General features: G+C 50.0%; 4 protein-coding genes across 4 annotated transcripts; 3 read left to right on the top strand and 1 right to left on the bottom strand.

The window, feature by feature from the left end:
• Window positions 1–1,102: 1,102 nt before the first annotated feature.
• On the bottom strand, window positions 1,103–2,410 carry C8Q69DRAFT_402009 (cytosolic branched-chain amino acid aminotransferase; the record flags this gene model as incomplete). Its single annotated transcript, XM_028627948.1, has 3 exons — window positions 1,103–1,279; window positions 1,353–1,930; window positions 1,996–2,410. 3 exons carry the CDS (start codon window positions 2,408–2,410, stop codon window positions 1,103–1,105), a joined length of 1,170 nt encoding a protein of 389 aa, XP_028485151.1.
• A 3,510-nt stretch (window positions 2,411–5,920) lies between these two features.
• C8Q69DRAFT_506849 (C6 transcription factor) lies at window positions 5,921–8,214 on the top strand (the record flags this gene model as incomplete). The annotated part of the gene is made up of 6 exons (XM_028632839.1): window positions 5,921–6,055; window positions 6,217–6,828; window positions 6,887–7,038; window positions 7,115–7,297; window positions 7,358–7,711; window positions 7,764–8,214. The coding sequence occupies 6 exons, from the start codon at window positions 5,921–5,923 to the stop codon at window positions 8,212–8,214; spliced, it is 1,887 nt and encodes a 628-aa protein (XP_028485150.1).
• Window positions 8,215–9,758: 1,544 nt separating this feature from the next.
• C8Q69DRAFT_256662 (aquaporin) lies at window positions 9,759–12,033 on the top strand. The gene is made up of 3 exons (XM_028626633.1): window positions 9,759–10,777; window positions 10,852–11,381; window positions 11,445–12,033. The coding sequence occupies exons 1-3, from the start codon at window positions 10,154–10,156 to the stop codon at window positions 11,758–11,760; spliced, it is 1,470 nt and encodes a 489-aa protein (XP_028485149.1). The 5' UTR covers window positions 9,759–10,153; the 3' UTR covers window positions 11,761–12,033.
• Window positions 12,034–12,526: 493 nt separating this feature from the next.
• C8Q69DRAFT_256424 (putative eukaryotic translation initiation factor 3 subunit EifCl) lies at window positions 12,527–14,355 on the top strand. Its single transcript, XM_028626631.1, has 2 exons — window positions 12,527–12,972; window positions 13,096–14,355. The coding sequence occupies exons 1-2, from the start codon at window positions 12,664–12,666 to the stop codon at window positions 14,215–14,217; spliced, it is 1,431 nt and encodes a 476-aa protein (XP_028485148.1). The 5' UTR covers window positions 12,527–12,663; the 3' UTR covers window positions 14,218–14,355.
• Window positions 14,356–14,866: the final 511 nt, after the last annotated feature.

Raw genomic sequence — 14,866 nt, 5'->3', positions numbered from 1 at the left:
AAGTATAAGATAGTACAGAGTTGATGTCGGGAGGAAGGGTCAATAGTAAGGTACATTGTCAATGGTAGCACTGTAGTAGTAAACAACTATGTATACAGTACATACTTCCAGGTCAGACAGGCTTAGGACGCATCAAAGCTCACAAACTTCCATAGAAACAATGACCTTCCTCCTCTTCCCCTAACTTGTGTACGTCTACTCTCATATGATCTAGTTAGTTGAAGAAGCAATTAATAAGTATTTTGTTTCAGCAAACAATCTGAACGCCACTAAGTACTTAGATCAGCTAGGCAAACCCCCGAGGGGGCAGTGTAGCGAGAAATGTGGGATATCCACCAATGAACCGGGTCAACGAACGAATTTATTCTACTTCGTATTGCTGGGTGCGGCCATGTTGCAGCGCTAACTAAACTAGTTCTGGGTGATGCGCTGGTCGAGAAATCGATTGCAATCGAAGAGATGAGCGGGAAAAAAAAGAAAGAAAAAGAAAAGAAAAGAGTTCAGCTGCTCTCCTCTCCATTTGACATTGTTATTATGTACCTAATTATTAAGAGGGGCTGTTGTCATTTACCAGGACAAGACCTCTTGTTATGGTTCTAACTGAGAGAGATCCACTTGTTCTCGAACACATGGGGCTGTGAAATGTTAAATTTCTGGGGAACTTCGGAACCAGACGTTGCTTTTGTTTGGAAATCCGAGCCTCGTCCTGTATTCACCCGTGTTTAGCGGTTATATTAGATGGCATGCAGTTGAACAAAGGATCGTCTATAGGGGCCTGAGCGTCTATAGAATCGAAACAAAAGGGAAAGATTCATCATTTCAATGACCATGATCTAAGTCTATGTTGCATAAGAGTAAAAAAAAAGGAGTATTTTGTTGTGGCTGAAAGCGAAGTGAGAAACGGTTGATCGCCGGCGATCTCTATTGAGCAGACTTTTCTCGATCCAAAAGAAGGAGAGAGCAGTGACTGCAACCATGCAAAGGGAGGCGAGGATCACACGGGCCGGGAAGAAGAAAGGATGTGTTCGGGGTCTCGATGGCTCGATACGAGGTTCTCTCGGATAGAGACCTGAGAGGCCAAGCGCTTCGTCTTCTCCACCACTTATTTCGTGCTCTCTTCGTCGATAACGAAGGCCCACTCGTGTTCCTCTCTACCGAACATGATCGACTCCAACCAAGTCCGGATGAGGTCTGCATATCCAGCCTTGGAGGAACTGGCTCCTTTCATCTCCATATCGACATCGCCGTTCCTGATCAAGGCGACAGGTGTGATGAAGTACTGCAGCCAATCACAACGTCAGTAAACGGAGCGAATCAACAGAGAATGATACTTGCAACTGGGGAAGACTTACGGCAGTACCAGAGACGAAAGATTCAATAATCCGTCCCTCCTTCGAAGCTTCCTCGATATCCTGGATAGTAATCTCCCGCTCAACGACTTCCAAAGGTTCCAGGCCGTCGATGGCATTGGTCAATTTAGCTCTGGCCAGCTCCAGCACACTCCGACGGGTTACTCCAGGGAGGATGAGCTTGCTGTCCAGCGTGGGCGTCACAAGCTCAATCTTTCCTGTTTCCTTATTCTTCCAGACAATGAAGAAGTTGCTGGCGCCTGCTTCAGTAACGTTGCGGTCAGGTCCGAAAAGCCACAGCACCTGGTCGAAGCCGATTGACTGGGCCTTGCCATGGGCAAGGAGAGAAGGACCATAGTTCGCTCCCAGCTTTGCATATCCGAAACCACCCGGCCAGGCACGAATGCTGTCTGGTTCGGACGCCAGAAGCTTGAGACCCTTTGTGGCAGGACTCGGCCATGGGACCGCAATGACGAACAGAAGAGCTTCTTGGGGAACCTGGACACCAAGCTGCGGTCCGCTACCGATAACCGTCGGTCTGAGATAGAGGAAACGTCCGGGCTCTGTCTTGGGGAGCCAGCCTAACCAGTTTGTCAGTCATTTTCTCACATCTTGAATATCCCATCGTTGACAGTTCATCACGTACGTCCTCCGTCGACCTGCAGCATTTTTGCAATGACATGCTTCAGCTGTTGCGGGTTAAATCCCGGCAGAGAGGCTCTCTTGCAACTGGACACCAGTCTCTCGCCATTGCAGTCCGGGCGAAACAGGCGCAGCTTTCCATCATAACCCCGATACACCTTCATGCCCTCGAAGCATTCCGTGGCGTAGTGAAGGCACGACGCCGTAGGCGGGATGCTCAGGTTTGCGAAGGGCTTCACCTCCGGCGTTTCCCATCCTCCTGCAGCGGTCCATCTCACTGTGACCATGTGGTCCGTACAGTAAGAGTGAGAGCGTTCCTCTGGGGATCCAGGCTTTGGCACATCGCGGAGGGTCGTGGAGCGAGTGACCTTGGTGGACGATGCGTCCAGATCAGGCAGCGTAGGAGCAATCGAACCCATTTTTTTTTCGAGTTATATCCAACAGCCTCGAGATATCAGGTGGAATGAGTAACAAAGGATTCTGCGTCGCGGGCGGATCGAAATACTACGTTGACAGAAGTGGAGCAGCCAGTCGTGAGTCAGAGGATACACTCGAGTCACAAAACGAGCAGTGCGCCCACGAGACGTTCAGAGAGATATTAAAAAAGATTTCTGGCATCCAGCAGAGACGGCACTTCCGTGGAGGGCCCATGGCTCGACATTTAACAGCGCCGTTCGCCACGGAAATTCTGTTTATCGATAACGTTTTCCGCGGTCCGACCCCCGCGGCCGCGATATCTGTCTGCTACCTACTTAGACAGGTTAAGTCCGCCGTGATATCTCATGAGCTGTGCCACTATTTATCACTTAGAGATTCTCTAGCGCCATTACAGTTCATTCTGATGTCTGCGAGAGCGAAATTCGTGGCCATTGAGCGTTCCTAGGCTCAGGAACGTGCAATCTGAAAAGATTTTTGCCCTCGAGTTGTCCCCACCGGTAGAGCGCGGCATGCCGATTCTAACCGCCAAATACCGCTTATCAGGTTGGTTAGTTTCTATAGAGGTTCCCATCGTAGTGAACTTCTCTCTTATTCCTGTCATCAATAGAGGAAAATTGCACAAGTTCCTCTATTGCGACGAATCGGATCCATATATTGCGACCGCATCTTTCGAGGTGCCAATTCCATGCCGCCACAGCAGTTTGCGACTTGGCAAGATGCTACATCTCGCTCAAACAAGTGATATACGTGCCCCTCCGGGTGCATAAAGTCCTGATAGCAATTGATTTAAGACGCTGATATCAAATAGGCAAGGCGCAGAAGCCACTCGAGTGTTGATAGCCAGGCGGATTCTTTTTCCAAAGCCCACGTGGTGATAGTAGCGGATGTATCATCCGCTCAGGCCTTAAAAGGTCATCCTCGGTCGGGCTTGCATATCATCTGTAGCTTATTTAGACGATACATCAGATGTACCGCAGCTGTGTCTCCTCCGCATGGAGAGTTCCATCCATTGCGCAAATCTCGCGCTGAGTTTGAGCATACTCCATACTCCGTGACGATGTTTATAGCTCTGCGCGACTAAATAGGTCAAGGGAGAGAAAACAGGAACGTGCGGCGCTAAATTCTGCTGACAGTGCACACAGAGATCATCTGGGCTTTAGTTACCTATGAACATCCACCAAAACAGCTTGCTGAAACGATGTTAACGCAGGTGGGGTGGGATTTATTCATAGCTACGTCGATATATTTGAGCTTGCTCTGCTCCTTGCGTATGGGCGCTGCAGGATCTTCGCCGGCAGCAAGAAAGAAATGTCAATTGTCCTGATGGCAGACAACTGAGCAATTTCAGGAAACGACATGTATTCCGACAGACAAGGACATCATGGCGACGTGTTTGACACGGTTTTCCTTTCCCGTTTTTGATGGGCGCGACTGATGAGAGACCAATCTCAACCAAAACTTGTCGAACCAGTACAGAAGCCAAGAGTCTTTGAGCAAGAACTTGGAGCTTAAGAAGGTTAATCCCGGGCTTCCAACTGTATCGGCAACTCTTTCCAACCGAACCTCTAACATTACGAGTACAATGTTCAGAAGACGCAGGTAGTATGATCTGCTCGCCCACTAGTACAAACGTCAGGCTATCTTTGGTTAGACACAATCTTGCCTAATCATTCCTGATACGAGCGATCTTTTTGATCTGCCACACCCGTGTCGATGATGATGCATGGAGCCGGGATCAACGCTCTGGACTCTTAAAGCCATCGCAAGGGCCGCACATCTAGGCGGGGTTTTCACGACTGCACGCAGATAGGGATGCTGAGTCAGGTACAAGGCAAGCGCAACCGCACCTATTTTGTCTAATTGCCTGCCCTGTGACTGGCTGTATAGGCTCTTCGGCAGGCAAATGCCAATGTAGGGTCTTCGTCTCTAGCAAGTGCATAACTGCAGGCATGGATCCACAGAAATGGGGATCCTTCCTAGCGTACTTCAAAAATTATGGTATCTGTCTTGGTTCGATGATAAGAGTCTAATAGCGGCTAAAGAGTCAATGTGGTTCGGTTGACGGTTTTCCTAATCCGGCGATGAGGGAACTGAGCACAGTCGACTATCAAGATCTGCGGGAGGGGAAATTCCAAGGTTGCCCTTTTATGGATTAAGTTACCCATTCGAGAACGCGAGATTCATGGTCACTAGGAAATCCACCGCATAGGGTCGCTCGCGTGTGAGCAGAGTTATCCTTAACCCTGGCTCCGGTATGAATATCCGACGAGAGTTGATATTAATAAGGTGCAGGTAGAGTTGGTATGTTCAACAAGCTATGTTCGCATGGCATGTCTCCTTCTCCTTGGAGAGTTTCAATACCAGTAATTGCCGGTAAGGATCGTGTAAGTGGCGCCTCTAACGGGTCGTGGTCATTGGGCCGTGCGATTCGGATGTAAGACGCGGTGTAGGATTACCAGTCGCAGACCAGGAAAGGCGATCCTCAACGCCGGTTTTGAAACTGCCGCTCCGGAGGAACGACTGATGTCAAATTCCCCGTGTGATATCATACTGTGGAACTGATCAGACCTCTGGAAAGTCATCTGCGCCGAAGCAGGGAATTGTCGGATAAAACACAATAGTTTAATCCCATGCAATGCCATCGTGTCCCGGCAAGAAAATAAAAGAAAAGAAAAGCAAGCATAGTGGATTCAGCAAAGCGGTTTTGCGCCTAGGCCGCCGAGCCAGATAGACCATAATAATAATCCCCCGTGCCAGTCAAAGAACCAGTATGGTAGGAATAATGGTACACTACTTGTACACAAGCCAGCAAGCACAAGCACCTCCTAGGCGAGTAATGGTCTAAACAGCCTTCCCAGACGGCTGACATAAGAGCCACATAGCAGGGGTAGTTAGTTAGTCAAAAAGGCCCATCCGATAGACGGCGTTGATGGAACCCAAGTCGCCCCTTCAGGACGATAGGGGACGGACGTTCTCGATCCCAATACACGCGTAAATTTGTGAGCCCAGTTCGGAGCCCATGAACTCAGGAAAACATCACCGTGAAATCCAGCGATCGCGACGTACCAACGCCGGCCACCGGATGCCTACCAGATGCCTGCCGAACACACATCTCCATCTCTGTCTCGCCGCTCGTGATTGGAAAATGCCCCGGGGAAGAAATCCTGTTATCCCGACTGCAGCTGCGCCTTCACGCGGCGTGTACTGAATTGTCCTCGAGCTTTCATACGGCTCGCTCAATGGTGAGTCCAGCACAAAGCCGCCAGCAGTCACAGCAGTTTCTCCAAGCCGGCATCCCTACCGCCACCGTTAGCGCTTCTCTATTGTGCGGAGGGAGAAGTAAGAGCCTTCTGCAATGTCAACACGTTGCAAGCGCTAGACTTAGGAGGTCTCTACAGTCCGAAAAGTGTTTTTTTTTTCCCTGAACATGAACGGACATTCCGCCGCAGATTAGATCACTGATCACTGATTAAGGAAAAGGTGCTAGGGAGATGGGTGATCCAAAAAGATCTCTGCCAACGCTGGCCCCAGGACCGCGCACAGAAGTTTCATCGTCCGCCGCCAGTGCCTCACGGCCAAAGAAGAATTCGACCGCATGTCTTGCCTGCAAACAGGCTAAACGAAAGGTAAACATTCTATTTGGCACTGATTCTGTTATTGACAGACATATCCGTGGCTTTTGGCAAACACCGTTGTTTATTCCTTCTCTGCCGCCGGGTTCAAAGACAGTCGTTCCCTCACAGATAAGATGGTCAAACTGTATACTTACTTGAGAGTTGGTGTGTAGTGCAGTGGACGCCCATCGCCATGCAAAGCATGCGAAGGAGCACATTCGGAGTGCATATTCGACGAGACGCTCGATCTAAGACGCAAGATCGCTGTCAAACGCACCAAAGATGAACTGGAATATTATAAGGAGCTCTTATATTCCCTCATCGAGTCTTTGCGTTCCTCAGAGCCGAGCCAGGTTGCGCAACTGTTGGATTTGATCCGTAGTAACGCACCGCTAAATGAAATCGCAGCCGCCATTTCAGAGAACATCCGCCAACTGCGCGACAAAGGACATTCAGACCCACAAGTTCCAGCAGGCCTCGAAGAGGCCGTGGCCCATGTTAATCAAATGCAGCGTCTATCATCCGAGTCATATTCCCGCCGCAAGTTCGTGACCCTACAGGATCTCTGTGATGTTCCCCTCTTCGAAGTACCGGCCAAGCCATGGACGGATGTGACCGATGACAGCCATTTTGTCTCCCATTTAGCCTCTCTCTACTTCACATGGAGTCATCCTTCCTGTCAATTTATCGATCAGGAGCTTTTCCTGGCACATATGATGGCAGGAGATCTGAATTCCCGGTTCTGTTCTCCTTTCCTCGTCAATAGCCTTCTGGCAGTAGCATGTGTACGGAGTGACACCGCCTTGCTATCATTTTTTGCAGCATTCTCTGATCTGTGCGCAGATGTATTCTGATTTTGAGCAGGCACTTGCCGTCCCCGGTGATGCCAGCTCTCGGGGCCAACATTTCCACGCCGAGGCCGAGAGATTGTGGAAGGAAGAAGACGGAAAAGTCAGTCTTACCAATCTCCAGGGCGTCATCCTCATGGTGTCCACGTAAGTCTCCTTTGTTGCTGAACATCATTACTAGCATCCACGAGAAATAGTCCCAAGCTGACTCCTGGATGCATAGCCTGAATCTTTGGGGTAAAGATAAGCTCTGCTGGCTAATGCTGAGACAAGCCGTGCAGATGGCCCAGGATCTTGAGCTATTGCAGGCATCTGAACTATCCTCAGATATCTGGCAAGGGCCCCGATCGAAGAGCATGGAACAATCAAGCGCACTCACGGCTTGTGGTCTCTTCATCCTTAATGCGTATGTACGCCGACGCGCGAGCAGTAAGAAAGGAACTAACGGATCTTCTCATTCCCATAGACAGATGACCTTGGCATCATCAAGACAGGCGGCCATGAAAGCCCCCACTTCCAGACCCTACACAAGGGAGCAATTGGACGACAACCTCACGTGGACGCCATACCCGCGCTCAACGCAGATTGATTATGCGAAGAAACCTGCCCTCCTGCGTTATATCCTTATTGAATTATCCGATCTGTCAGAGATCCTTGTTGACATGCAAGATTGGCTCTTTAACAGGGACGCTTCCATTATCACGGACGTCTGCTGGAATACCGCTATGGCGTTCTATTCTCGACTGCAGAAATGGCACAGCAGGCTGCCGACCATTCTCGATGTTGGTTATTGTCCCGTTCCGCAAGTATTGGTTCTGCAGTAAGGATAAGAGCCGTCATTTCCCTCCTACACCATGGCTAACATCGGATAGAATGCAGTATCACGAAATAGTGATGGCGTTATTTGGCGATCTCGTCGGACGCAAAGAACTCGAGGAAATGTTGCAACCGTCTCAGATTCAATATGCGAAGGAAGTTCGAATCAAGTCAGCCAGAGAAATTGGCAGATGTTCACGCATAGAGCGGCAATCGTACGGTCTTGACCAAGCCCCTGGTTCTATGCTTCGACCTGTCTGTGCAGGACTCGTCACCCTGCTAAGGGATTTAGGAAATGCAGAATCACGGGATGCCTTTGTCGAACTCAGTCGGTTCTTAGCGGCCTTCAGCAGACGAGCACAACTGGCTCAGATCATGATTCGTATGCTTGAGGACAGTGCCAAAGCGGCTAGAGTCAAGATTCCTGCCGAAGCAGCCACCATACTCAAGAGTCCCAATATGGAAGCATGGCGGGGCCAGGACCTTCAAGGGTCAAGCAGTACGTGAACTTCAAAACGTCCTAGCACTCTCGATAAGAGCATCCCTGATGCGGTCGATTTAGGGATGTGCTATAGGGTGGGTAACGTTCAAGTTAGTCGAGAGAAATGAGGACGACCGGTCAAATAGCCAACACCGTCGATAGCGACGTGGGACCATCCGTCACGTATGGAGCTGGCTTTCGTGTTCAGCAACTGCGTCTGCTAGGGACGACGATTCTGGGGACACAATCAGGGGAGGGCCCTGTTAGAATGTTATGACGGGATGTGATAGTCCCAGAGTGAGAGTTTATTCCACTCACAAGGCAGTGTTCTGTCTCCTTCCATCTACTCCTACCACAGATCGTCAATCCCCATGGGTTTTCTGCACCCGACACCGATTGGCAGTTGACCGACGTTGGCGGTGCAGCGATATATTTCGATCAGATCACCAGGAGAAGCGATCATCAGAGAAGAAAAGATAGCTGTTGATGTGAGAGAGGGCAGTTCTTGGACTGTGACTACCACATGGGAAGAAATCGGGCTAGGCGGCGGAAAAAGAATCCGCGAGGCGCTCGGACATTATTCTGATAGTCAAATGTCGCCACCCACCACTCCTTTTTTTCTTTGTGCAAAATGCCATCGGGCTGCAACGGTCACAGCAGTCGAGAGTACATCAGGTACTCTCCCGTCATCGAAGTCGCGGTCCGCAAGGAGTGTGAGCGTCTTGCGGACCACCGTTTGGCGATACACTGGAGCAAGCACTTGGGGCCATTGATGAACCTCAATGGCACAGATGCCTCGAGTACTCTTCCTCAGCGATCCGGTCTGGATCACAGCCCAAGTTTCGCGTCAGGCCTGGTACAAGAAGATGTGTTCTAGAGTACGGCGGCATGACAGCCTTTACGTCCTGAGTCTGGTGTATTCTGCGTTTTCTGGGCGTATCGCTTTGGCGTATATTGTCGACGACTCCTCCCCAAGGGAGCAGATCTGTTTGTACTGTTGTTCTCTTGATGCATTCGCAAGACCCTTTTTAATCCCTGTCGCATCGTTGCCTTTGCGCAATGTGTTGGTAGCACGAAATTTGCAGTCATTCGAGCGGTCCCCAGTTGGTCGACACACTTGGCATTCTTGGTATCAAGGTAAAGAGGCTCTGCATCCCATACGCGGATCTGCGTAGGGGCTTTGTTGAGCCTGGGAGCACTAAGTAGTACTTTGTACCGTGTGGTTCGCCCTCGTATTTGCAGCATCCTGTGGCATCTTGGGGGCTAGCCCTCACGAGATTCCGCTGGAAAACGCATTGCTCAAAGCGAGCACCAAATCCAAGCAGAGCTTCCAGGACAAACCAGATTCAGTTGGCAGCTGGCTGAGCTTGGAATAACTGGTCTGTACCGCAACTGACAAGTGACTACGTAGGTTAGAAGACTACCTAGGAAGTTCTCGTAGAGTCCTTTGTAACCTCATCCGCACTCTCCGATCATTGGCTGGTACCTTAACCCGGATTCTCTGAGATTTAACAACAGCCTACCTGGATACAACTTGCAGTCTTTCTCGTAGTTCTACGTAAGAAGAAACAGATATATACAAATTTATATTTATATTTATATAACTATTGGTTCTCCTTCTCGTTCTCTTTTTCGCTTGTGCTCCGGGGCATCATGCTGACATCATCGATATTCCCCATCTGGTGCACAACTCAACATGGTATTGGGAGCAATGTCACCCGCGATTCCTCGCTACCTTGGAAAGCAGCCGTTTTTCCATGATTACCAGAACCGAAAGCAGCACCATGAGTCCCACGTTACACATCGTGCTCCTGTCACTTCGGCGTCCAGACCAGACAGAGGAAGTGGGGCGCCCGGATTATGGTCACTGTAGAGTATATGAAGACAGGAGCCTAGGAATCAGTCAAGAGTCTACGCATCTGAACTCTTCTCCTTCTGTGCATCACACCCAAGGTTCTTCTCAATATGGTAGAAGAGAGAGATGTGGCAGACGGGCACGGCCATCAATCCGAGACCTCGTCTGAGGAGACTCGCAGACAACCAAGGCACCAACCCGAGGGGCAAGGGCAAACTCCAAAGTCAGGAGATAAACGATCCCAGCCGGATTATTCTCTCGCGGGGCCGCAAAAGAATGCTCCGTCATCAGGGGTCTACGTTGATCCTTTGTACCGAAAATTAAACCCTTCCTACGGCAAAGAGGAAGAGGAGCCAGTATGGGGGTTGGCAAAGCCTTTCCCCAGGGTCGTTCGATCTGGTATGCGCCAGGACAGCGGGACGACCCAGGAAGCCTACGAGGCACCAGAAAGGGGAGAAGCAGAGGCAGTACCGCAGGTGGACAATATCCCTCATGGGACAGAAGATGCCGATAGCACAAGTCAGCCTACGGACGAGGAGGGTGCATCGCACGCACAAGCGGTCCGCAAACATGAAGGAGATAGGGTCTCACGGCCTGTCGAGAACGAGGCACAAGAGCGGCCGCCAGCTCCGGAAGAAGATGGGAGGCAAGCGGAACCAGAGAAGCAAGAGTTCTTCAATAAATGGGCGAAGATCAGACATTACATCAGAGAGCCGCTCGCTGAATGGCTTGGGGTAAGTTTAAATCTCTTTCATAGATGCAGAACACGTGCAATGATCTTATACTGACCAGTACGATATATTGGTAGACAACAGCATCCATTCTAATTGGCCTCTGCGGGAATTTAGCTATAACTACATCCAACAATAAAGCAGGCTCTAAGCTCTCTCAGAATTGGGCCTGGGGACTCGGGTTCATGGTGGGGATTTACCTTGCAGGTGGTGTCTCCGGTGCTCATCTGAACCCTGTCATCTCGATTACACTCTGGATCTTTCGTGGGTTTCCTCTACGACGGTGCTACTACTATATCATTGCACAGACACTAGGGGCCATCACAGCTGCCGGAATTGCTTACTGCCTCTACCGAGATTCCATTATCACTCAAACACCAACAATTCCACCTAACACAGCTGGTTTCGGTTTCTATACTGAGCCGTTAAGCTACGTCAGTAGTGCTACAGGATTCTTTAACGAGTTTGTGGGTACTGCTCTGCTACTCTGCACAATCTTGGCTCTGGGTGACGACAGCAATGCCCCTCCCGGTGCAGGAATGCATTCCTTCATTATCGGACTGATTATAACGGTCCTCTCCATTTGCTTGAGCTACAATACTGGAGGGTGAGTATCTTCCTGTCCATAACTTCTAAGCCGCAAAAGTGGGCTTACTAACTGCATTGGCAGAAGTTTTAACCCGGTTCGAGACTTCGGCCCCAGACTCGTCACCTTGATGGCCGGATTTGGTGGACATGTTTTCACTGACCGTAGCTGGTGGTGGATCTGGGGTCCATGGGTTGCGACCATTAGCGGTGGTATAGCTGGGGGAGCCGTTTACGATATTTGCATCTTCATTGGAGGCGAATCACCGATCAATTATCCAAAGAAGAGGCGTGTGCGTGCCAAGTTGAAGAAACAGGCCAAGTGGAGGAAGAGGTTAAGGTTGGGAACGCATAAGGTTAGGGATATAGAGGAAGGTATAAAAAAGATGGAGAGCACATAGGCATATGTATGCGGTGATGCATACTGTCACCTGTTGCATAACTTTTTGTTTATTTCGTGTCATATCTGGCTGCATTGACAGGCGTTTTTGTGCTTTGAGAAACGAAAGGGAAAAAGGCATACATGAGGTCAGGAGTTTAGTTATTTGTCATAGGATTACAAGCGTCGACAGAAACGAAATGACGATTTATGAGCATAACTTCAGTTAGGGCCATGTTGTATAACTGATCAGTCCTTTAGTGTTGTTGACGCCCCAATTGTAAGGCCATCAAAACTCCAACTTTGGTGAGCTTACCTATGTTCGAGAATGTATAAAAAGCCCAAGCACTCCCTCCGCTAGTAGATCTCATATTACTCCATATGTGATATGCAGAACGTCTCTCTGACTTATATATCATAGTCCACACCCGAACCAAGCATGTAGATGCAAAGCATCACTGGATGTATGAGGATGCATCCGAAAGCAGAGCGAATCGACATATATACAAGGGAGGGGGGTTCAGTAAGGCATTAGCTGAGCCGCATTAAGTCCGAGCTGTACTTCATAACATAGCCTATTCTTGAATCTGAGATGCCTAAAGAAAACAGTATTCAGCGTATAGTCCCTACTCATGGATGAAATCGACTGGCCTCACTGCATGGACTAACTAACTAACTGGTTGTTTAAGTTAAGTGCAGCATGTGTGCATAGATGACTCAGCAGACCATTTGTGCGCAGATAAGATAAGCACAAAGGGTCGACAAGCGAAAACCCTCAAAATTCGAACCCGCCGAACAACCCAAAATCCAACTTGGCGACGTCGACGGCAAATAACGACGAGCTTCAGCTTATCCGTGCACCACCTGAAGCAAATCCGCTCCTGTCCATTGAATCCTTTCACGCAGCGAGATATCTCTTCCCACCATGTCCTACGAAGAACGCGCCAACGCGCGCGCCAACCTGGGCGACGAGTCTGATGTCGAGGAGGAGGCGCTCGTTAACGACTACCGGGAGCAGGTGCACTTTGACGATGGCTTGAGCGAGTTGGATCGGACAACATCTCTGGATGGTGCATCTCAAACTCAGGATCTGCAGGCACAACTGGCGGCCGCGGCCACTCCGCTGGAATACCAAGCCACTCTAGAGACCAAGTTCGCTAGCTACGACAACTACTGCAGTCTCTTCCACTACATTCTCAACTCTGACGGCCCCGTTGATTTGGAGGTTCCTTCTGTATGTGATGATATACTTTGATTTGCTTGGGATATCATGCTAGAGTCATGATATCACTTCTCCGTTGTGGTTTTGCTATATTGCGGGGTTTTGTGCGGACTTGGCTAATTGGATTCTCTATAGTACTACTGGGCGTGGGATGTCATTGATGAGTTCATCTACCAATTTGAGTCGTTCTGCAGATACCGCAACCGCGTCGCCCGAAGCGGTTCCAACGAGGAGGAGGCACAGCTGCTGCGCGAGAACCCGAACACGTGGGGCTGCTACTCGGTCCTTAACGTCCTGTACTCCCTCATCCAGCGATCTCAGATAAACGAGCAGTTGGCTGCTATCAAGCGAAATGAGGACCCCCTGGCAGTTGCCGGAGAGTACGGCTCTCGCCCGCTGTACAAGATGCTGGGTTACTTCTCGATCATCGGACTTCTGCGAGTCCACTGTCTGCTGGGAGACTTCAGTCTCGCTCTGAAGACTCTCGACGACATTGAGATGAACAAGAAGGCCATGTTTGCTCGCGTCATGGCTGCCCACTTCACCACCTACTACTATGTCGGTTTCTCCTACATGATGATGCGCCGCTACGCCGACGCTATCCGCATGTTCAGCCACATCCTGGTCTACGTCTCGCGCACGAAGAACTTCCAGAAGGGCGGCAACAACTACGATGCGATCGCCAAGAAGAACGACCAGATGTACGCTCTGATTGCCATCTGTGTTGCCTTCCACCCCACTCGCCTGGATGACACCATCCACTCTGCCCTGCGCGAGAAGTACGGCGAGCAGTTCCACCGTCTCCAGCGTGGTGGCCCCGAGGCTCTGCCTCTCTTCGAGGAGCTCTTCCGATCTGCTTGCCCCAAGTTCATCTCCCCGACTCCTCCCGACTTCGACAACCCCTCCGTTAACATCGACCCTGTCGACCACCAAACCGCTATCTTCATGGACGAGGTGAAGAACACTCTCTTCAACCCGACCGTCAAGTCCTATCTCAAGCTCTACACCACCATGGACTTGAAGAAGCTGGCTGGATTCCTCGAGGTCGAGCCCGACAAGCTCCGTTCGTGGTTGCTCGTGAACAAGCAGCGCAGCCGACAGGTGCGCTGGGTCGAGGGTGGCTTGCTTGAGGGTGAGCCCACCACCGCCAGCGACCTCGACTACGCCATTGAGGGTGACCTCATCCACATCAGCGAGGCTAAGGCCGGACGAAGACTCGTCGACTGGTACCTGAGAAACCTTGCACGGACCTACTAGACGGTCTATCCTAGAGTACCACATCAGTGCGAAGACCGTCTGGGAAGCTCCAATTGTCTTCATGGGCGGTAATACCGCAACGAGAGGTGGAAACACGTTGACGACTTCTTACTATCTACGAAACATCAGTCCTGGTTATGTGTTTCCGGGAAAAATTAAAAAGTTCTTCGATGCATCCCATCACGGAAGCATAGGAGGTCGGTACCAGCAATAGAACCACGGGAATCGTCGCCATAGGGAATGCCGTATAACGCTGTGGAAGTTATGATATGACGCATGGGGGGCTGTGGAGAGGTTTACGAGGAACCACGCAGAAACGAATGGAAAACAGGAAGTTTCATTCATCTTTTCCAACTTTCTATGCTTAGATTTAAAGAGGGCCTTGTCTTTTGGGGCGGGTGTAGCGGCCGAGGAAAAAAAGACACTGGGTTCCGCAAAAGACCAAAACGGAATGTGTCAAACGTCAGGGCGTCTTGTGTTCTTATTACCAGCTGTGGTTATTTCTCATCTATGCATTTGCATCATAACATATTGAACCCTTTTCCCCTTTTCCCTTTTTCCTTTTTTTCAAGTATAAATATATGTATCGTATCGATTCCTTACCTTGCTTAGAAGGATTCGTTTTTGCTCATGTCTAAGATATAAAGTA

The sequence above is a fragment of the Paecilomyces variotii genome (assembly GCF_004022145.1).
Source record: "Paecilomyces variotii strain CBS 101075 chromosome Unknown C8Q69scaffold_5, whole genome shotgun sequence".
Taxonomy (NCBI): Eukaryota; Fungi; Ascomycota; class Eurotiomycetes; order Eurotiales; family Thermoascaceae; genus Paecilomyces; species Paecilomyces variotii.
Note: the sequence above shows the minus strand (reverse complement) of the source record. Positions and strands in the feature narration are given on the sequence as shown.

Excerpts from the sequence above, each read along its gene's own strand:
- C8Q69DRAFT_256662 (XM_028626633.1), top strand. The coding sequence starts at position 10,154 with ATGGTAGAAGAGAGAGATGTGGCAGACGGGCACGGCCATCAATCCGAG. Across the intron at positions 10,778-10,851 it reads CGCTCGCTGAATGGCTTGGG|ACAACAGCATCCATTCTAAT; the intron begins GTAAGTTTAAAT and ends ATATATTGGTAG. Across the intron at positions 11,382-11,444 it reads TTGAGCTACAATACTGGAGG|AAGTTTTAACCCGGTTCGAG; the intron begins GTGAGTATCTTC and ends CTGCATTGGCAG.
- C8Q69DRAFT_256424 (XM_028626631.1), top strand. The coding sequence starts at position 12,664 with ATGTCCTACGAAGAACGCGCCAACGCGCGCGCCAACCTGGGCGACGAG. Across the intron at positions 12,973-13,095 it reads TTGATTTGGAGGTTCCTTCT|TACTACTGGGCGTGGGATGT; the intron begins GTATGTGATGAT and ends GATTCTCTATAG.